This window comes from Prionailurus bengalensis, chromosome D1 (genome assembly GCF_016509475.1).
Source record: "Prionailurus bengalensis isolate Pbe53 chromosome D1, Fcat_Pben_1.1_paternal_pri, whole genome shotgun sequence".
NCBI classification, from domain to species: domain Eukaryota; kingdom Metazoa; phylum Chordata; class Mammalia; order Carnivora; family Felidae; genus Prionailurus; species Prionailurus bengalensis.
Window position 1 is genome coordinate 5,541,207 of NC_057346.1, and position 23,122 is coordinate 5,564,328.

The 23,122-nt window shown below is 38.2% G+C and overlaps 1 protein-coding gene across 1 annotated transcript in view; it reads right to left on the bottom strand.

Moving 5' to 3' along the window:
* GUCY1A2 (guanylate cyclase 1 soluble subunit alpha 2) overlaps window positions 1-23,122 on the bottom strand; it is a 338,257-nt gene that overhangs the window by 105,916 nt on the left and 209,219 nt on the right. The window contains exon 6 of the mRNA XM_043579224.1: window positions 5,256-5,399. Within this exon, the coding sequence (XP_043435159.1) occupies window positions 5,256-5,399 (144 nt within the window). The remainder of the gene's footprint in view (window positions 1-5,255; window positions 5,400-23,122) is intronic.

Genomic DNA, 23,122 nt, shown 5'->3' on the forward strand with positions numbered 1-23,122 from the left:
CAACATGATTACACATTGTCTTTTTTTAAACTCTCTTTCACAATCTCTGTATAATTGCCTCATTATATAAAATGCACTGTTCTCTAAACCAATGAAGCGAATTTGAATTTGTGTGCCTGTGTGATGAAATTCAATGCAAATATTTTTTAAAAACTGAAGTCCAGAAGTAAAACTTAGATATTTGGACATGCTGACTCAATCTTCTTCAAAAGCCTGAAATCGTGAAAATGCCACTGGTCTTTCCAAAATCTATATAATCACATTCTCCAGTCCATCAACGCAGCTTCTCTTTCCTACCCACATTTTTATTTCTAAGGAATAAAGCACAAGCAGCAATAAACATTTTGCTATTTTAATCAAACAGTGGTTAAGTTATTAGTAAAAGCCTTTCAGCCTTAAAAACTGTTCAAAATACTTTGGTAAGATTAGGGTCACGAGGTTAAAGAACAGCATGAAGTCATACAATTTTCTAGTGAAGTCACAATATAGTAGCTCAAACAAAGGGCGAAGAATATAAATTTGATAGTACTTTTCTTCAAGAGTTAAGTTGAAGATGTAAGAAAAATCAGATTTCCTCTGCACGGGGGGAGTCGAATAAGCATAATGCTGACATTTCTACAAGTTCAGCCAGGAGAATAAACACCATATGGAGAAAATGTTAAAAATTATAATCATTCATGTTAAAAGCAGCCTTTTGTTTGTTTCAAATTTTTATTTAAATTCTAATTAGTTAATATATAGTGTAGCATTGGTGTCAGGAGAATTTAGTGATTCATCACTTACATACAACACCCAGCACCCATCACAACAAGTGCCCTCCATAGTGCCCATCACCCATCTAGCCCATCCCCCACCCACCGCCCTCCATCAACCCTCAGTCTGTTCTCTATGGCTAAGTCGCTTAGGGTTTGCTTCCCTCTATGAAAGCAGGCTTAATTAAAGTCACTTTGGGATTATTTTTCCAAATGGACCATATTTGTGTATGCTTTGTAGCTACAGTGTGGAATGAGCTTGTGAGTCTCATTAGAGTATTTATAAAAAATAATTTCTGTGAATATTATAAAATGAATAACTGAAATACTATATTCTTTTGTTACTTTAAAAATTTTTTAAACTAAACCAATTTTACAGTTAATGATTCAAGGATATTACCAATCACTTTCAAGGAATTATAATTGATAATTCAGGTACATATTTCCTGTAATGAGAGGTGCCTGAAATACTTATAAAATCATGTACACATTATCAATTAATTTTTCAAAATATGAAAGGTTTGAGGGAACTTTATTTTGAAGTATTACAACTTAAATAGCTTAAATTTTAAGCATCCTAAACTTACATAGTTTGAAGTAAACAATCAGCTGATCACATATCAACCCTACTGCACACCCAAGCATTTTTTTAACGTTTATTTATTTTTGAGACAGAGAGAGACAGAGCATGAACGGGGGAGGGGGGGGGCAGAGAGAGAGGGAGACACAGAATCTGAAGCAGGCTCCAGGCTCCGAACTGTCAGCACAGAGCCTGATGCGGGGCTTGAACTCACAAACCGTGAAATCATGACCTGAGCCGAAGTCAGAAGCTTACCCGACTGGGCCACCCAGGCGCCCCACACCCAAGCATTTTTAGTAAAAGATTCTTTCAATAAGTTTAGAAATGTTCCCATGGCACCAACTTAGAAGCCAATTCAAAGTCAAATTAATATGCCAAAAACAATCTCAAACCACGCAAATAATATGAATAAGTAATGAAGCTAAAATTATTAAAGTGGTTTTATGATTTTGAATTCTCTTTCTGCATTCTTATTAAATCTTTATAGACATTTCCTCTTCTGATTTAATAAGACTATCTGAGTCATAAGACAGAGTAATGTTACATACCAAAGATAAAAATATGGAGGAGCATACCGTAACGCATGATTCCTTGGTTTTGTTCTAGGGTAATTTAAGTTTGCTTTGACAAGGCTGAATCAATACAAACATGATATCTCCTATAAAAGAAACTCCAACATAGAAAAACAATCCCAAGTGATAAGACTGCCCAGCTAGTAGTCTTGAAAATTTAAGAACTTATAGGAACTCAGTCTGGACTGTGAATATTTGCAGTTTGAAGCACATCTGAGACAGCATCACTTTGTTTTCCTGGCAGTGGTAGAAGTGCCATTCCTATACTTGAATAACTGGATAATTATGTCCTGAGGGGACTTAAACTATTTTTTTGAATGCTCCATGCTTTCCTATTTTTATTGCTGATGAGAATGGTGAGAAAACCCTTTCTCTTTCCACTTTTTAAAACTGCCAAATGTAAACATATATGTAAACATCAGAGAACAGTAGTAAAGTGGGTGATTCTGCACTACAATCCTACCTGCACTTTCCTTCCTGCCTCCTCTCTCTTCCCATCATCTTCTTCCTTTCCCTTGGAGTTAAGCACCATCTTGAATTTGTAGTAACCACTCCCTTTTTTTTCCTTTACACTTTTTCCAGCAATGCAGCTAACTCTAAATAACATGTTTTTTCCCACTTTCCCAGTTTTGAGACTTAATTAAGTGGGATAAGACTACAGCCTTCTTTTCAGACTTGCTTCTTTTGCTCAAGATTATGTTTTTGACATTCATCCTTGTTGGTGTCAGTAGCTGAAGTCATTCATTTTCCCAAGTGTATGGTGTGTGTGTGTGTGTGTGTGTGTCTACACATACACACGTACATATACATTTTTTTTACAGGCAATCCTTTCTATTAGATGGTTATTTGAGTTATTTCCAGTTTGAAACTCTTATCAAGGTGTTGCTGTGAATAATCTTGTGACTTGTGCTACACCTGAACACGTTCTTCCCTGAGCAAGCGTCTAGGGGCGAGGTTGCTGGGAGGTAGGCAAGGCACAAACTAAGGCACACAGAATATACCGTACTTGGGACGGCGCACTCCCACCAGCTGTGTGTGACTTCCCGCTGCTCCAGATCCTCACCAACTGTGATAGTGTCAGAGCTTCAAAGTTGTGCCAAACTAGTAGGTAGAAATGCTACAGGATGGTGCTACCGATATATAGTCATCCCGTTACTCGTGAGGTTAACCAAAGATACTTTTAATGGTTAAATGTGTTGCAAAAAACCCTCCTAGTCTGTGGCTATCTTTTTTTTTCTCTTTAGGTGTTATTTGAGAAGCAGGAAGGTTTTAACTTCAGTGTAGAAAAATTTACACCTATTTTCCTGTATGATTTGGTAAGTTTTGACTTGACTAGTTTACAAAAAAAAATGTTCCTTATGCTGAGTTTAAAACTCCCAAATTATAAATTTAAGACCTTATAGTGGGGCCCTTCACATTCAACCCAGGTGGAATTACATTCTGTACAGCTTCATGAAGTAGAGGTCCAGTTTTAATACTTTTGTCCACATGGATAAACAGTTGTCCTCCAACCTTTGATGGAATAGCCCATTCTTTCCCCACAAATCAATTTCACCTTCATCATGTATCAAGTCCCTCTTTTCTCTGACACACTGCAGAATTATTAAGACATGTTCAGTTTTGAATTCCTATGATTTGGCTTCGTAGAATCCCTTAGGATTACTGGGTCTGAGAATTGATTGATGTCTTTTACTGTTTCAGAAAAAAAAAATTCCTTGTTTTGCATTCCCTCTGTAACTCCATGTGAAACCCCAACTGAACATATATTTTCCTACTCTGTCCTCCATTCCTCCCACATATTTCATATTTTACATTATCTTATTCATATTTCCACATTTTTAATTCTCTGGACCTGATTATGGGTAATTTCTTCAGCTCTAGGTTTCAGTATACTAATTTTTCCTTCAGCTCTGTCTAATCTGCTTTTAAATTCATCCACCGGCCATTTTCTTAAGTATTATGTTGATTACTTAGGGGTTCTCTGGTTCTTTTTCACATCTACTGTTCCTGTCTCGTGTTTTTAAGCTTCTTCTTTATTTTCTTAATTATATGAAACATTGTCATTTTGATTCTGTCTGAAAATTTTGATAATCTGATAACACTTCACTGTTTTCTTAGCTATTGTTCCCACTGGTTCTTACCTATAATACTTTGATTTCTTTCATGAACGTGTGGGTTTAGGGTTATTTTTTTGTGGGGGAGGTGAGGGGTTGTTTTATTTTGTTTTTAGTATTAGTCACTCAGTCCCCAGATACGGATATCCATATATTCAAATATGGATATTCATATATCCAAAGATATGGATATTCTTTGCAAGAGGGATTGAAGTTGACTTCCTCCAGAAAGAAGTAATGTTTCCTAGTTTCCTACTATCACTTCTCATGACAGAGCAATGAATTTAAATTTCCCACTGAAATTTTGTCAATCTACACATGCAACATTATTGGCACATTTTTTCTTTCCTAATAGTTCAGTGAGGTGCTTAGTAGTTTTTAGAAATCTTATAGAGTGTTAAATATTTTAAAAATATTTTTAACACAGCATTTTAATAATTTTAGTCAGAAGGACACTCATAATATCTAACTTGCCCTAACTCCAGGAATAGGATTGTACCACATTTTGAAGCTTTCTTTTTCTCTATTTATTTTAAACTCACATTTGGTGAGCTGTTTTAAAGGGCTGCCTTACATTCATGGTTACTTCTCCAAATACATGATTTCTGGTTTCTAAGAAGTCACAGTAACAATACTTCTGGGATCCACTGGGTCTGGGAAAGACTAGAGGTAGGTGATCTCATCCATTCTTAGAGGTAGACGTTAGACTGCAGAGAGGCATCAGTACCAAAAAGAGTACAACATACCAGGAGCTACATTTCCCACCACTATTAAATTTTCTTAGTTATTGGGCTCCGACCTTCAAGCTCTGCTACATTAAAAACACGCACAGGTAACCCTGAGTGCTGAGGTTTTATCAGGAACACTTACCTGTACGCTACCCAAAGTAAGTGTTCAGGTCCTCCATTTTCTCCTGAGGATTATGTCTGAGACCCTGATTCCCGCTACCATCTTTGCTTGGTGTTGGTGAGTTGGTAACTGACAATGAGTGTTTCTTTAGTCTGTCTTTAGCTCTTTGTTTTCTCCATGGCAATTAGCCTTTCATACACCTTTTCCTATTTTGGATCTTATTCCATTTGTTCTTTTCCTGGTGTTCTATGAGTTTTTTTCTAGTTAAGCCTCATCCTCCTTACTTGTCTAAATCTGTAGGACACATAAATAGAATTCAAAAGGGAATTTCTTGTCCCCTTCAGTTAAAGGCATGCTACTACTCAAACCACATTGTAGAGAAGGTTACCTGAATTGGTCTTCCATCAGGTGTCAGCACCTCTTCTGAAAGTTCCATCATCTTCAGGGCCATGAGAGCAATGGGCTTAGCGTGGCAGAGGCTTTTCCTATGGAGTCCTGCGGCAACACAGTATGCATCACCTATTGTTTCCACCTGCAGCAATCAGACAAACCAAATGCAAACGTATGATAATGAGCCAGAAGAGAAATGATGAGTTATCTGCAATCACAAATGTTGCTGAAAACATGTCAGCAAAACATCAATAAATTAAGCAATTAGACAACAGAGTGTAATCACAGTAGAGTTTGCAAACAGCCGCTGTCGAATACTGACATCTCACTCCAGGGCTGTTCATCAATGTTATCACCATAGATGATCATTGAAATTGGGGAAAACTGGAACATAAAACAATTATCCTCCACAAAAACAGAACTGCCAGTATTTTGTGTGAACAATTTTCAAATAATGACCTTTTACAAAGCTATCCTCTTGTCTCCTTCAACCTTTCAATATTATTTATATCTGAGAGATGAGAAACTGATGTACAAAAACCTATCCATAACCCTACAATTAAAGAGGTAACAGGCACTGTCAGAGTCTTTTCAGACCCTATTCTAATTTTATTGTCAGCATCCATTCTGAATAGACATTGCTTTTGTTAAATCTTTTAAGTATTTACCCCAGGTTAAAATTCTTAAATTTCTAAAGCATATAGCATGATACATAACTTATGTTCAGAGGAAAGTTCTCTAATTATCCAAAGTATATGGTGGTATACTTTGGATAATTTGCAAATGATATATCTGACAAGGGGTCAATATCCAAAAACTATAAAGAACTCCTATAACTCAACACTAAAGAAACCAAATAATCCAGTTAAAAACTGGGCAGAGGACCAGAATAGACACTTTTCCAAGGAAGACATACAGATGATCAACAGACACATGAAAAGATGCTCAACATCACTAACAATCAGGGAAATCCAAATCAAAACCACAATGAGATATCACCTTACACCCATCCGGGCTAAAATTGAAAAGACAAGAAGTAACAAGTATTGGTGAGGATGTAGAGAAAAAGGAGGTGGGAATGTAAATTGGTGCAGCCATTGTGGAAAAGAGTATGGAAAAAGTATAATACTTTTTTAAAGAAACAGTTGCTCAAAACATTAAAAATAGACATGTCATATGATCCAATAATTCCATTATTCAGTATTTACTGAAGGAAAATAAAAACATGAACTAGAAAAGGTATACGCATCTCTATGTTTACTGCAGCATTATTTACAATAGCCAAGACACAAAAGCTACCTAAGGGTCCATCAACAGACAAACAGATAAAAAAAGATGAAATTGTGCCATTTGAGACAAGATAGATGGACATAGGAGGTATTATTCCGAGTGAGATAAGTCAATCAGAGAAAGACAACGACCATGTGAGTCCACTCATAAATGGAATCTTAATAAACAAACAAAAAGCAGAATCAGAACTATAAATACAGAGAACTGATGGTTACCAGAGGCGAGGGGGATGGAGGTGTTGCCAAAATGGATGAAGGGGAGAGGGAGATAGAAGCTTCCAGTTATGGAATAAGTCAAGGGAGTAAAAAGAGCATAAGGTATATAGTCAATGATATTGTAATAGCGATGTAATGGGACAAGTGATGGTGAGCACAGCATAATGTATAAACTTGACCAATCACTAAGTTGAACACCTACAACTAATCTAACATTGTGTGTCAACCATTCTCAAACTAAAAAAGTATATGGAGATGGGGCGCCTGGGTGGCTCAATCAGTTGAGCGTCCGACTTCGGCTCAGGTCATGATCTCACAGTCCATGAGTTTGAGCCCCGCATCAGGCTCTGTGCTGACAGCTCAGAGCCTGGAGCCTGCTTCAGATTCTGTGTCTCCCCCTCTCTCTGCCCCTCCCCTACTCATGCTCTTTCTCTCTCTGTCTCAAAAATAAATAAAAACATTTAAAAAAAAGTATATGGAGGTAAACTCCTCAATAGTTCTAACATTTTAATTAGAGGAAAGTGACAAAATATTATGTTAAATGTCCAATTCCAATATCACCTTTTCTATGAATCCCTCCATGGTCTCTCCATTGGTTCTTAGTACAACTAACCATTCCTTCTGTTTCCACAGCACTTCCCACACCTCTTTGCTATGGCTTTCATCATAGGTTATAATCAAGATGTATCCCCAACTCTGATGGCAGCTCTTTAAGAATGGGTCCATGCTTTCTTCATCTCTGTATTCCTAATGCTTATAGTGGTTTCTAAAATATAGCTACTTAGTAAATATATACCAAATGAATAAACAAATAAATCATGTTTATCATGATTTATCCATGTTTATCCATGTTTATCAGGATTATAATAAATCATTCTAATAGTGAGTTCATATTCACTGCTCATTTCATGAGCACCACATAGATGTGTATAGAAAAAAAATTGCCTCTGAATGATTGGAGATGCTTCTATCATAAATTACCAAAACTTATAAAATATGCTATTAGTTAAGATATAATAGCCATAATTAGATTTTGTGTGAGTGCATTCTAACAATAGGGTATTAAAAAATGTACTGCATAAAATCTGTTGGCACTTATTTAGGGAATATAATGAGAAGAGTTAAGCTCATGAGACAAGGAATGCCAAAACGATCACTTGATCACCAAAATCTTCTCAGAAAATATGCATCTAAAGTTACTCCCAATACCCTAGACCTATCATGAAGTTCAACATTTTCACCTGTTTTCTTGTGCCAGAGAAATGGAAATAAAATCATATGGTAAGAAAAGAAAGACAATGCATTGTGAGTTGGGAAAGGTTATACTCCAAGGACTGAAATATACTTCCCCCAAAGAATTCCCACAGAGAAAGACATCCAGTAAATAATGAATGTCTAAAATGTGTCAGTTTACCATTTCCCCCTGGAAACACAATGTCCTCTGCTAATCCTATTTATTTCATCCTTTTGTACTTCTATATACCTTTTTTAAGTTTTTATATAAATTCCAGTTAACAAACAGTGTAATATTAGTTTCAGGTGTACAATATAGTGATTCAACACTTTCATACAGCACCCTGTGCTCATCACAAGTGCCCTGTCACCTATTTCACCAATCCCCCCACTCACCCCCCGCTTTGGTAACCATCAGTGTATTCTCTGCAGTTAAGAATGTGTTTCTTGGTTTGCTTCTCTTTTTCCCCTTGGCTTACTTGTTTCTTAAATCCCACATGAGTGAAATCATATGGTATTTGTCTTTCTCTAACTGACTGACTTTGCTTAGCATTATACCCCCTAGCTCCAACCATATCATTGCAAATGGCAAGATTTCATTCTTTCTTATAGCTGAGAAATATTCCATTCTATGTATATACCACATGTTGTGAGCCATGAACTTTGAAACTAAATTCTGATTTTCAGGTATCAGAACACATAGGCAATAAATTATTTGTACAAACTGAATTGCTTTACAGTGAACTGTGAACATGCATGTTCCTGAAGCATTATCTCTTCTTGAAATCCCTATCCTCCTCTTCTTCATCAGCCATCATCTTCATTATCTTTTCAGCTAAAGTTGAATGAGTTCCACTAAATGTGTATTCCTAGAATTTGTACCATAAGAATACAGATTAGTTATATGTTGCACTTTTTCTTTTAGCAGTGTGTAATGTAGTATGGATATGAACCAGTTGCCAACGGATATGACACAGAATTCTAAGAAAGTGCAAGATAAATGTGTACACAATATAACAAATTCACATGAAAATCTATACATGATCATGTAAGCTTTTATACTATTTAGTTTCCAAATATTTGAAGTCTGTTTACCTGTCAGAAACACTAGGATCAAGAATTAGGCAAGGGATGCCTGGGTGGCTCAGTTGCTTAAGTGTCTGACTCTTGATTTTGGTTGAGGTCATGATCTCAACAATCTTGAGTTCCAGCCCTATGTTGGGTTTGGAGCTAATGGCAATGAGCCTGCTTGGGATTCTCTCTGTCTCTCCCTCTCTCTCCCTCTCCCTCCCTCCCTGCCCCCTCTTGCTCGTGCTCTCTCTCTCTCAAAATAAATAAATAAATAAACTGAAAAAACTAGGCAAGAAATAGACATCAAAAAACAATGGCCTGTATCAGGTTGTGCAACTCACAATTATTCATAAACACCCAACATATAGAAAAAATCTAAAAGATATTTTCATCATGCTAGGCTAGAGTATGTTGCAATAACAATATAACTTCAAAATCTGAATGCCCCAAAACAACAAAGGCTTATTTTTGATTCATGCTACAAATTCATGTGAGTTAAGGGATTGGAGGAGAGGGGAGAAACATGTGCTGTGTCTCTCTACTCTAGGACAAAGGCTAATAGAACCTCCCCACCTGGTGCTGGTTGCCATGGCAGAGATAAAGAGGTTCTGACAAACCATGCACTAGCCATTACAGCTATGTCCCAGATGTGACATATAGAGCTTCTCAAGATTCATCCACCAAAGCAAGTCACATGACCATGATCAGTGCAAAGGCGATGGGAAAATTCAACCACCCTTCTGCCCAGACACGAATCAGAAATATTTGGTGAGTAGTACTTGTATGCACATGAATGAATAGGTAATAGCTTAAAAGTTTTCAAATACTTAGATGTCTGGAAACTGCAAGTAATATATCTGTAAGATTTTTTTTTTCCTTCCTTACAGATATATTCAGCATCTTAACCTAAAAATCTTGGTCTAAACGCTACCACCTTAGCCATGCATCTTTCCATGGAAGTTCTATTCTCTTCTCCTTTCATCTAATTCTGATCTATGCAAGTTTAGCAGAATTAAGTATATATGCAAATTTTAATGGGTTCCCTCCAAAAACATTAGTCAATTTTGCTTCACGGGAGCAGAAAAAGGGAAAACATTATATACCAATTACATTTGCTCCTAAGGATGTTTCCTTGCGTTAAACCAGATAAACAAGTGGAAATTGTAAACTTTCAAAAAAAAAACCTGCCTGTAAAGTTGACTATGTTCTGAATTCCTTTACAATTGCCTTGGTGTTTTTTACATACAATTTTAAATACAACAAACTACCTAAAGTAGTGCATTTCATTTATTTTTGACATCTCTGACCTGTTCTTGAATGATACTAGATAAGAATAAAGATGGCTAAATTAGTCGTGGAGGTGGAAAAGACTGCTCACATCCTTTTCTGAACATAGGAGGCTTCTGCACTAAAATTATTATGTATGACTATTGCCTCACATATTATAGATGCTTTTATCAAACTAAAACAATTTACCCATCTCTGTATATCATCTGTTCAACCCTTGATAGTAAAAACCCTCACATTATCCCAGAAATAAAGGAGGTGTAGAAATAAAGGAGTACACAGAGCTGTGCACTCTTCCTTTTTATTTATGTTATTTTAGTTAAAAAAATTTTTTTAATGTTTATTTATTTTTGAGAGAGAGACAGACAGAGTCAGAGCCTGAGTGGGATAGGGTCAGAGAGAGAGGGAGACATAGAATCTGAAGCAGGCGCCAGGCTCCAAGCTGTCAGCACAGAGCCTGATGCAGGGCTCAAACTCACGAACTGTGAGGTCATGACCTGAGCCAAAGTTGGACACCCAACCGACTGAGCCACCCAGGCGCCCCAGTGTTATTTTAGTTTTAAAGTAATCATTTAAAAGAGTTTATTTTAGTTCTTAATAGGATCTCACTCCTGTAACATTCTTCTCCATCCCCTCCAGGCTAATGCTCAAGAAATATCTACAAGGTTTCTTAGAAATTTGGGCACAGTAAGGAGAAAGGAGTTTGTGTGTGTTATGCAGAAGGGTAGTGGTGGTGATATGAGCCTAGGATTAGCCTAAAAGAATACTGTGTATAACAGGGCAATGAATAATCCCTGTCCCACGGATTCACACCCACCTCAGTCCTTCAATCCCACAATCCTTGGTCTGTTTTCTTTTGAACTTTAGGACTTGTAAAAGAAAGCTTGTGGAATGGGGGGAGGGGGCATAAAAACAGAGGGTCAGAGAGCTCTGGCAGCCTATTTTACTGGAAAACCTCCCTCTCTCCTTCTAGGTATCATCTAGAGGAGAAGCAAATTGGAAAGTCTGCTTTCTAATTGTTTTGCTTTCTGGTTTTGGTCCCTCAAGTCATTAAAAACAGAAAGAGGAGAGAAAAGTTGAGAGAGGCAAAGAAAGGAGAAGAGAGATGTTGGAAAGAGTTGGAGGCAGATGAAGTCTACAAATGAATATGTCTTTTCTCTCCTGGAATCTCACAGAGCACTTTGTCACCTGGTCATGATCAGGTAGGCAAAAGGGGGCTGAGAAACATGCCACACTCTGCATGAGCTCATTGACTGTGGCTAAGAACATGTGATTCCCAGAAAGGACACCCTATTCACCCTTGTTGAGAGGATAGAGCCACACCTGCCAGCCTAATCACCTCTCTGACATCAGGTATGGTTCCTTATGTGACAATGAAAGGAAGGGAGGTGGAAGAGGTTTCCAGTGGTTGGTAGGGAGCCTGAGTCCACAGGTGGTTCTGAAGGTCCCTGTCACCTAGAAACAAAAAAATGGGGTTGCTGGTGCTCTGGACACAGATTATCCAAAAGACTGACTAGAAAAGGTAGAACATGGCACAGGCCTTTATGAAGACTTATTAGTAGCAAAAAAGCTACTGGAAAGTTTTGGATTTGGGTAGATTTAGAGGTCCCTTACTTTTCTCCTTTATCTCATACAAGTTCAGCAGCTCTCCACTGTTTATGTCCCTGTTTTTCCAGATACTCAGCAGGGTGGGTGACATGGGCTCCTGGCCAAAGATGAAAATTCAGGTGTTGATGGCCAAGCACAGGTCTTGGGGCCATGGCGTTACCCACTGGAAGATGAGCAACTTGCCAGACATTAAACATGAACCTAGATTGTCATTGTTCTTGTGGTTGTGGGGCTTGAAGATACAATGATCCTCTTCCAATATGACTGTTAACTACCTATATCAGAAGCAGGCAGGAAGGCCTTGACACAAAGATTCAAGCAATGGAGATGAAGGCAGTGCTGTCTTTAGTATCATTTCCTTGGCTTAGACAGATGATGGCCATGTCCACAAAAGCTACATTAATGATGACGACAGCACTGATGGAGCACAGAGACCAGCACATGCACAACACCATAGTTGGCCAAACAGAGGTCCGACAAATGATGGCAGGTAATCTGGGGCGAGAACAATTTCCAAAGGCAGGCGTTAACCACATGAGTACCCAAAGAGCTTGAGTATCTCCATGGACTGCCCTGCTGAATGTGGTCTGATTTCCCTTCACAGGGTAGTTACTCCTGTATGAACTGGGCTGTAGTTCCCCATTAGTAATAACAATTGTTTTGTCAGATTCTGGGAGGCTGTGGTCTGAGGCAGTGATGAAGGTGAAGAAGCTACAGGTGATGTCCTGCTCCTGTAGATGAAGGACGGGCGGGGGGGGGGGGGGTGGCAAACGGTGCTGATCCTATGTTTCAAATGGGAAGAAATGACACCTGTCCAGAAGATATGACCTCATCATACTCTTTAATGATCGCCTTGTTTCTGCAGTAAGAGTTTGTCCAAAAGAAGACCCTGAACTTGTAGCCTGTCCTGGGATGTCTGAACTCTTTCATCCCTAATTGGTATAAACCTTAGCAAATCTGCATTGGAGCTCTTAAGTGTTAGGTGGGGGTTGGCTCAAAAGGCGAGGTCCCACAAGGCGGGTATATTTTGGTTGATGAAACTTGTGCCCTCACCCAAGTGCCGCTGCATTTACCCCAACTTGGGATTCAGGTGGAGAAGGCCCTGCCAACCTGAGCATCCATGGTCTCTAACTCCACACTCATGGAAGTCCCTGAAGAGATCACGTTCAGGGCTCAAGCCCCCCCCCCCACTTCCTTTACCTCCACCACTTTATTCTCCTGCACCATCTCGCATCTGAACATCCCTTCCTCATCTTCTCCTCTACCTCCTCATTCATTTTTCTTCTCCAGGATTCCCATCTCTCCACTGGCTCTTCATCCACTACTTCCTTCTGCTGTCACTGAGAGAGAAGGTGGCACACTCCTCAGTCATCACCTGAGACCTCTATGACACCAAGAACCAGATCTCTGTAGGCATTCCACCTGGCATTACCAGGGTGTGAAAGTAGATCACTCACCAGTAACAGAGGGACGGGAGAAAACTGAGGCTTCACAGGTGATGGCTGGCAGAATGCAGCAGCCTGGATAAGGCCACACCCTGCCACCCTAACTCTAAAGGAGGGGACACCACTGAGGACACCAGTTCCTGGGATTAGACAGAACAGTAACAACTGAGCACGAAGGGCCTCTATCTCCCGCAGGGGGACCAAGAAGCAGCCTCCACCTCCTTAGCACATTCATTTTCATCAGACGCTATGTTGGGAATCCACCTCCACATATTTATCCCCTTCCTATACAACGACTACCAGAAAGCAAAATTGTTACCCTGTCCTTTTTAATTTTTTTCAGATCATCTTATAGTCAATCCAACATTAGCACTTTCATTATAGGTCCTATTTTATGATGTCAAAGGCTGATATTCTGAAAATAATTTTGATGTTTTAATGAGTTAATGTTGCAAAGGCTAGTGCTCCGTGCTGGTCCTTATGCGGTCATTGGCAATAAGAACGAAGGTGTGATGGGTCATTAAAGTAACCTCCTATTACCTCTCACTTTCTATGGATGTTACCTCTTGTCACACAGGAACTGAAAGTTCTCACTTGGCATTGTCATTAACTGGAACTTCAGAGAGAGGAGTGTCTGTACACAAATACTGACTCTTCGCACAGTCTCAGGAAAATAAAAGTTCGTTCTCCTAAAGTCAGCTCCCATTTTTACCCATGGACTGTTTTCCCCACTACAGCTTTAAAATTCACAGCCTGATTACCACCAGACATCCTGAATCAGCAAACGGGTTGAAACCAGGTTTATTTACTCTTTTTTAAAGGCCTTGAAAACCACATGGATGTGCTCATTATTTTGAAAGGAGATGTCTCATAAAGAAGAGGAACTATTTCTACCTCACTGGGTACACAGCTTGGAGGGCATGTTCCTAATACTACAAACTAGACAAAGTCTATCTTAAGAGGCAGCCCTCACTTTCAAGTTTTCTTTCCCTACTTCTGAGTCTGTAACTGGCATACAAATACCCAATAGATAAATTTCTCTCTTTAGCATGGTATTACATTGGTGTTGGGAGAGTGTGTGTGTGTGTGTGTGTGTGTGCACGCGCGTGCACGCACATGTTTATATTCTCCTCCTACTAGATATGTACTTTACTTTTTATATGCCTGGATCCTAGCACAGTAGCAGGATCGTTTTTATGAGTTTTACTGAATGCTTTAAATTGTGTCTCATTTCTACAGGTTGGAACTGTAAAGTTTTCCAACTCAAAACTCAGGACCACCTACATAAAAATCCCCCAGAGGGTACTTGTTAAAAATCAGACCCCAAAGGCCCCACACCTAGATCTACTAAATCAAAATACAGGTATAAGGCCCAGCCATCTACATTTTCACATGTTCTCAGGTATATTTGTGATTTTCAAAGTTGAAGGACTTCTCTTCTATTACATGAACTAACAACACTACAATATTTACCCAGATATTCACCTTTTCTTTAAGACCCAAGGAGAAGAAAAGAAAAAGAAAAAAGAAAAGAAAGAAAAGTACTCCTACCCTTGAACTCCAGTCATTCCCATATACTCCTTCTTGGTCTTCCACCCTATCCCATAAGGCAATAAACTTCTCCAAAGATTTCCTTGTCAGAACTTTCAACAAGTCCTAGCCCAGGCATCACCCCAGCCCCCCCCCCACCCAAAATATTGAGGGTCATTTTGCACAATAGGTATTCAATGATCCAAAGCAAGTTTGCTGAGTTCAATTAATGGCTGTATAATGGCTTAGCAATTCAAATGGAAACTACTTTAAGGATTTACTGATAAAGCTACTTAAAAACCCCTCATGCTTTAAAAAAAAATCTGTCTAATTACATTCATTTTGGTTGACATTTCTGACCCAAATACTACTTCTTTTAAGGATGTCTCTACAGTGCTCAGCTGATACAGCACTGGAAAAGAGGTCACGGATATAAATAGAACAGTGATTTGGCCTGGTAACTACTCCCAAATGAGGGAAAATAGATTCCAAATGACTGCCTATCAAATAAAGCTCTTCTGCTAATATGCTCAGTAGATCTAACAATATAAACTCCAATTTCTTCCCAGGAATCTCAATCATGTGGAAAATGCTGCTGTCAAGCCCCAGGTTATTTACCATAAAAGTTATTGAATACTGGGTCACGTGAAAAAAGAAAAATATATTGAAACATGCAGTCAAAATTTCTTTCTAAATCTTCAAATTAGATGTGGGCAACTGAAAATTTCTTTCTGCTGTCCAGCAGGCTATCCTGTAGGATCATCAATGAGAGGGCTCCAACTCTCCACTTTCATCCCCCACTAACACTTTTACTCTATGCACCAATCAAAATGAAGAACACAAAGTTCTTTGCCAACTTCCCATATCTCCCACCACCATGTTTATACTCAGAGTTACTGCTCTACTTGAAATCATCAACTATTTACTCTGTAAAATAATTACTGAGTCTATCACTTTCAAGAGAAGTTTTCCAGGGATTCCTGATTTGCCAGAACTTTAAACATTGCCCCTAAAAATCAGTGAATGTCTGCTATATTTTCAGTAAACACATAATGAGTGTAAAATTAAGTGAACTAATGTCACAAAAGTGAATAATTTCAAGACTTATGATAATGCTACAGTAATCAAGACCTTGTGATATTAGTGAAGGAACAGACAAATATATCAGTGGCACAGAACAGAGAACCCAGATATAGATTCTCAGAAATACAGTCAACTGATCTTTGACAAATAATGAAAGGCTGGGCACCTGAGTGGCTCAACTGGTCAAGTGTACCACTCTTGACTTCTTAGCTCAGGTCTGACTCTTGACTTTAGCTCAGGTCATGATATCATGGTTCATGAGTCTGAGCCTCACATCAGGATCTGTACCGACCGTGTGGTGGAGCCTGTTTCCAATATGGTCTCTCCCTCCCTCTCTGCCCCTCCCCCGAGCATGCTGTGCTACCTCTCACACACACAAAATAAACAAGCAAACAAAAAAGAAGCAATGGCAACAAAGTGGAGCAAAGACAGCTTCTTTAACAAATGATACTGGAACAAGTAGATATCCACATGCAAAAGAATGAATCTAGACAGAGACCTTACACCCTTCACAAAAATTAACTAGAAATGGCTCACAGACCTAAATGGAAAATGGAAAACTATAAAACTACTGTAAGAAGAAAACCTAGATGACCTTGGGATATGGTGATGCCTTTTTACATACAATACTGAAGACAAGATCTATGATAGAAATAACTGATACACTGGACTTCATTAAAATTAAAACCTTCTCTACAAAAGACAGTATCAAGAGAATGAGAAGACAAGACAAAGACTGGGAGAAAATATTTGCAAAAGACACATCTGATAAAAGAACTCTTATCCAAAATATAGAGACAGCTCTTAAAATTCACCAGTAAGAAAATAACCCGATTGAAAAATGGGCCAAACACCTTAATAGACATCTCACCAAAGATATACAGATAGCAAATAAGTATATGAAAAGATGCATCACATCCTATATCATCAGAGAAATGATAAATTAGATAAATGAACAAATAAACACGGTCCATACAAACAATGGAATATTATTCAGCACTGAAACAAAATGAACCATCAAACCGTGATAAGACCTGGAGACTTAAATGCATATTAGTAAGTAAAAGAAACCAATCTGAAAAGGCATCATACTATATGATTCCAACTATATGACACTGTGGAAAAGGTAACACTATGGAGATAGCAAAAAGACTAGTAATTGACAGGTACTGGTGAGTGAGGAGGGGGATGACTAGGGATAGAATTTTTCAGGCATTGAAAATACTCTGTATGATATTAGAATGATGAACATATGTTATACATTTAATCAAACCCATAGAATGTGCAATTAAAGAGTGAATCCTAAAGCAAACTATGGACTTGAGGTGTTTATAATGTATCAATGTGAGTTCATCCTTGGTAAAAAATCATTCTGGTGAATGATGCTGACTGGGTAAAGCTACGGGGCCAGCATATATATGGGAAATTTCGGTACCTTACTCTCCATTTTATTGTAAACATAAAACTGCTCTAAAAATATTAAGTCTTCTTTTAAGAAGTGCATGGTGAAGCCAAATAAGCAAATCAAATGAAACTGTTTCATTACAAATTTGTTTCTTGAAGCAAGATTATCTAATCTCCAAAAATTCTAATAGCTTCAGGTATCAATATAATTACTATCTTTTATCCTCCCAGATTAAGCTTTCCACACCCCCTCTTCCATGAGTTAAATGTGTCACATGCCTCCAAGTCCATCTTTGCTGATCCTTTAAATCCTTCAGTAGAAAGTGATCTTTGCTTCTTAAAGAAATGCAATAAAACTTGGCTGCGTCATGGCACGGTATACACCACAGTCACTCGTGTTTGTACTTTGTTATCGTCCTGTCTAGATTACTAGGCCACTTGCTTTTGCAAGCAAGGATAGTATCTTAGTTATCTTTTTAAGTCCTGCAGGGAGTAATAGAGCGCTAGAATAGTAGATGCTTAGAGAATTATGACTGAGTCAAACTGTATTATAAACATCTCTATCAAGAGCTAGGTCAATATAGATAATATATAAACTACTTTCAAAATCAAAGTCATCATTAACAATCAACTCACGATGAGCCTACCTAATGCCAAATCAAGAACATATTCATATCAGCAGGTGATTTGCATGAATGGAAGTATTCCCATTAAGTAGACAAAATTAACTGCTTCCTTCTGGTTTCCATCAATGACTCAAGCCTCTCATACACACCTGTCAGCCCAGGTAATGCTACCATCATTTCTCACTTGAATGATGGCGATAATATCCTTATGTTCTGCTTTTGCACTTCAGATCTATGCCCACACCACTGAGAAAGTGATTTTGTTAATTCTTTATTTTTTTAATGATTTCAGGAATAGAATTTACTGATTCATCACTTACATAGGACACCCAGTGCTCATCACAAGTACCCTCCTTAATGCCCATCACCCATCTAGCCCAGCCCCACCCACCTTCCTCCAGCAACCCTCAGTTCTTTCTTTGTATGTAATAGTCTCTCATGGTTTGCCTCCCTCTCTGTTTTTATTTCTTTTTTTTGCTTCTCTTCCCTTATGTTCATCTGTTGTGTTTCTTAAATTCCACATATGAGTGAAATTATATGAAATTTGTCTTTCTCTTCCACACTTATTTCATTTAGCATAATACATCCTAGTTTCATCCACAATGTCACAAAAGGCAAGATTCCGTTCTTTTTGATGTCTAAGTAATATTTCATTGAATATATATACCACAGCTTCCTTATCCATTCATCTGTCAATGGACACTTGGGCTTTTTCCATATTTTGGCTATTGTCAATACCACTGCTATAAACATTGGGGTACATGTGTCCCTTTGAATCAGCATTTTTATATCCTTTGGATAAATACCTAGTAGTGCAATTGCTGGGTCATAGGGTAGTTCTATTTTTAATTTTTTGAGAAACCTCCATACTGTTTTCCAGAATGGTTGCACCAGTTTGAATTCCCACCAACAGTGCAAGAGTGTTCTCCTTTGTCCATATCCTCACCAACATCTGTTGTTATGTTAATTTTAGTTTCTGTGACAGGTGTGAGGTGGTATCTCAATGTGGTTTTGATTGGCATTTCCCTGATGATGAATGATGCTGAGCATTTTTCATGCTTCTATTTCATGTGACATCTATCTGGATGTCTTCTTTGGAAAAGAATCTATTCATGTCTCCTGCCCATTTTTCACTGATTTATATGATAAAGTGATTTTGATGAAGCAAATCTACTTGTGTCACTCCTCTATCCAAAATCCTTCCATGACTTCACTTTGATCCTACAATTAAGACCAAATTCCTTAAAAAGGCTAAAACACCAGGTTCTGGCTCCTACCTATCTTTACCTTGTGCTACTCTTCCATTATTTCAGTTTGACCACAGTGATCTTCATTTACTTGTTCCAACTTAATCATGTTCCTTTCTGACTCACAGCCTTTGCGGATCCTGACCCCCCCCACCCCCCACGTACAATCCTCTGTTTCCACCATCCTTCCTACCTGGTTAGCTCCTCCTCATCCTTAGATTTCTACTTTAAGGTCACCTCCTCATGGATGCCTTCCTGAACTCCTACGCTAAAGTGGATGTCTCTATCACAGGCTCTCATAACACCATGTAATTTTTTCTCAGTCATTTTGTAGTAGTTTATAATTATGTATTTTTTGAGAAGTGATTCTCTGTCATCCTCACTAGACTATGAACTCCATGAAGGCAGGTATCATGTCCATTTTGCTCACTAGTTGGCATGCTGGTGACATGTGGTAGGTGCTCAAGAAACATTCCTTTAAGGGATAAATGGGTGAAAGGGATTGGTCAAGTTGTGGACCTCCTTAAGATCATGCAGCCTTGAGACCCCCACAAGCAGCCTTCTGGAAGACATAAAGCCTAAGCAATGTTAAGTCCACAACCTATTAGCTTTGTGACCTCAGACTATTTCTTTAACCTTTTTAAGCCTCATTTTCTTCCTCTGTAGAAAGCAAATAATATCTATTTTACAATGCTGATGAAAAGATTAAATTTTATACCTCTCTAGTGATAGTCATAATTTTAATTAATTAATTAACTGTGCCAATCCCCAATGCTCAATTTATAAGCACCAAACAATATGGACCATGCCACTATGCTCCAATGCCTAGCTTAGTATGTAGAACACAGTAGGTGATAATTATTTGTTGAAGATAAATCAATAAACATATAAAAAGAATTTAGCATGATACCTAGCTAAATTAGGCATTCGGTAAATATCAATGTCTACTATAGATTGAATGTTTGTGTCCCCCCAAATTCCTATGTTGAAACTCAATCCTCAATGTGCTGATATTGGGATATAGGAGGTGATTAGAGACCTTTGGGAGGGCTCTACACTCATGAATGAGATTTGAGTCCTTATAAAAGAGACCACAGAAGGTAAACATCCTTGTCCCTTCCAGTATGTGAGGACATGGCAAGAAGACAGCCATCTATGAGCCAGGAAGTGGATCCTCGCTAGACAGTGAATCTGCCGACACCTTGATTTTGGAACTCCCAGCGTCCAAAACTGTGAGGAATAAATTTCTGTTGTGTATAAGCTACCTGGTGTGGTATTTTTGTTATAGCAATCCATATGGATGCAGATACTCTTCTTCCCTCACTTCATAGCAAATTCCCCAAGACATTCCTTCTAGCCCTGCTGTTCTTTCAATTGGGTGGAGGTGGAATCAGTTGCTTGCACTGTTCATTAATTCACAAGGTATTTACTGCAGATAGTGTTATTATGTGGAAAATTCAACTTTGAATTTTCCACATAATAACACTCTCTTTTTTATGGGCAGAAAAAAATCCCAACAACAATGATCTGCTGAGCACAATTTATGTGTCAACCACAACAAAATGTTCTGTAAATACTACTGTTCTGACTTTATAGAAGCAGAGGGTAGGCACAGATATGCTACATGACTTAATTAAGTAACAAAGAATTAAAATGAGCTTTCCATGGTTCTGTTCAATACCCTTCCCTCTACTCTTAATTGTCATTGCACATGAGCAAATTCAACAGTCCTCAGCAGGCCTCCTGTGATAGTCAAAGAAATTTCTTTCATCATACAGCTGAAATATGCCCTATTGTTTATGAGACAGTGAAATGAGCAATGAAATTAGGTTAAGTGGGAAAAGAGAGAGGCACAAAGTTTTGTTTCCATGACAGCATAAAAAAATCTATACAATATCAAACTTTGAGGGGCACCTGCGTGGCTCAGTGGGTTGAGCATCTGACTCTTGATTGCAGCAGCTTGGGTCATAATCCGAGAGTCATGTGATTGAGACCCAAGTTGGGCTCTGCACTGACAGCTCAGAGCCTGCCTGGGATTCTCTCTCTCCCTCTCTCTGTGCCCCTCCCCTACATTCACTGTACACAAACAAACAACCTTAAAAAAATATATCAAACTTTGAGTACTCAAGGAAAATAGGAAATTAAAAATATTGCTTTGGACTATATTAAGAACAGTATTATCTTAATAGGCAGCTTTAATACATTGCAACATCTTGGCACAAGCATGTGCATGCACACACACACACACACACACACACACACACACACACAGAGCTGGATCAGAAGTCCAACAAGAGTTTTGCTTCAGCTGATTTCTCATAGTTTTCTAAATCATTAAAAATCCTGTTAACAATTTCAAAGCTTGACCACTCTCAACAATAGCCAAATTATGGAAAGAGCCTAAATGTCCATCAACTGATGAATGGATAAAGAAACTGTGGTTTATATACACAATGGAATACTACGTGGCAATGAGAAAGAATGAAATATGGCCCTTTGTAGCAACGTTGATGGAACTGGAGAGTGTGATGCTAAGTGAAATAAGCCTTACAGAGACAGACAGATACCATATGTTTTCACTCTTATGTGGAGCCTGAGAAACTTAGCAGAAACCCATGGGGGAGGGGAAGGAAAAAAAAAAGAGGTTAGAGTGGGAGAGAGCCAAAGCATAAAAGACTCTTAAAAACTAAAAACAAACTGAGGGTTGATGGGGGGTGGGAGGGAGGGGAGGGTGGGTGATGGGTATTGAGGAGGGCACCTTTTGGGATGAGCACTGGGTGTTGTATGGAAACCAATTTGACAATAAATTTCATATATTGAAAACAAATAAAATGAAAAAAAAAGAAAAAGAAAAAGAAATAAAAGGCATCCAAATTGGAAAAAGAAACAATTTCAAAGCTTGAAAAATGCATCAAAATATGCAAACATTTATAATCAAATACCTGAATTTAAGAGAACAAAGTTAAATTCTCATTTTTTTTTACTTTAAAAAACCTTTACAAAAATAAACCCAAATCATTTCAAATTTTTCATATTTGAATAACCAGTAATAGAGAATCAGTAGGTTGATTTTCACTTTAGGAACATTCTCCCAGCCAACTACATACAGCTCCAACATTGAGTATTTAGAATTTTAGAATCTTGTGGAATGATGTGATCTTTTGAGATTTTCTTCTATCTATCCCATCAAAAGATCACAGCCTGTGTCTGAATTACTCCAGTAACCAGAGCATATAGCTCTAGCCAATCTATTTCATTTTGGGGAACAGCAACTTTCGTAAGGATAGTCTACTGTGCCTTAAGTATTTTTTTTTAACTTCTGCATAAGGATTCTCTTTAGCTTCCTGGAGCCAAAGAGAACAAATCTTTATGAAATCCAACACATATTAAAAACTAGTACAGGGGCGCCTGGGTGGCTCTGTAGGTTGAGTGCCCAACTTTAGCTCAGGTCATGATCTCTCATGGTTTGTAAGTTTGAGCCCCACATTGGGCTCACTGCTGTCAGTGCAGAGCCCACTTTGGATCCTCTGTTCGCTTCTCTGTCTGCTTTTCCCCCGCTTGCACTCTCTCTCTCAAAAATGAATAAACATTTAAAAAATAATAATAAATAAAAATAGTACATATTTGTTGAATGCCTTAAAAAAGGAGCCCTAGTTATAGTCTTAACTCTAGGTTAAAATTCAAATCACAATTTAAAGACTCAAACTCAACCTTCAGCCATTATTTCAAGAGCCTTGTGTTCATAATAAAGGGCTTTGGATATTCTTTCCTGTGATGTACCCACTGTTTCATTCTAAAGGTATGAAATTTGCCTCGTGGTTGTCAG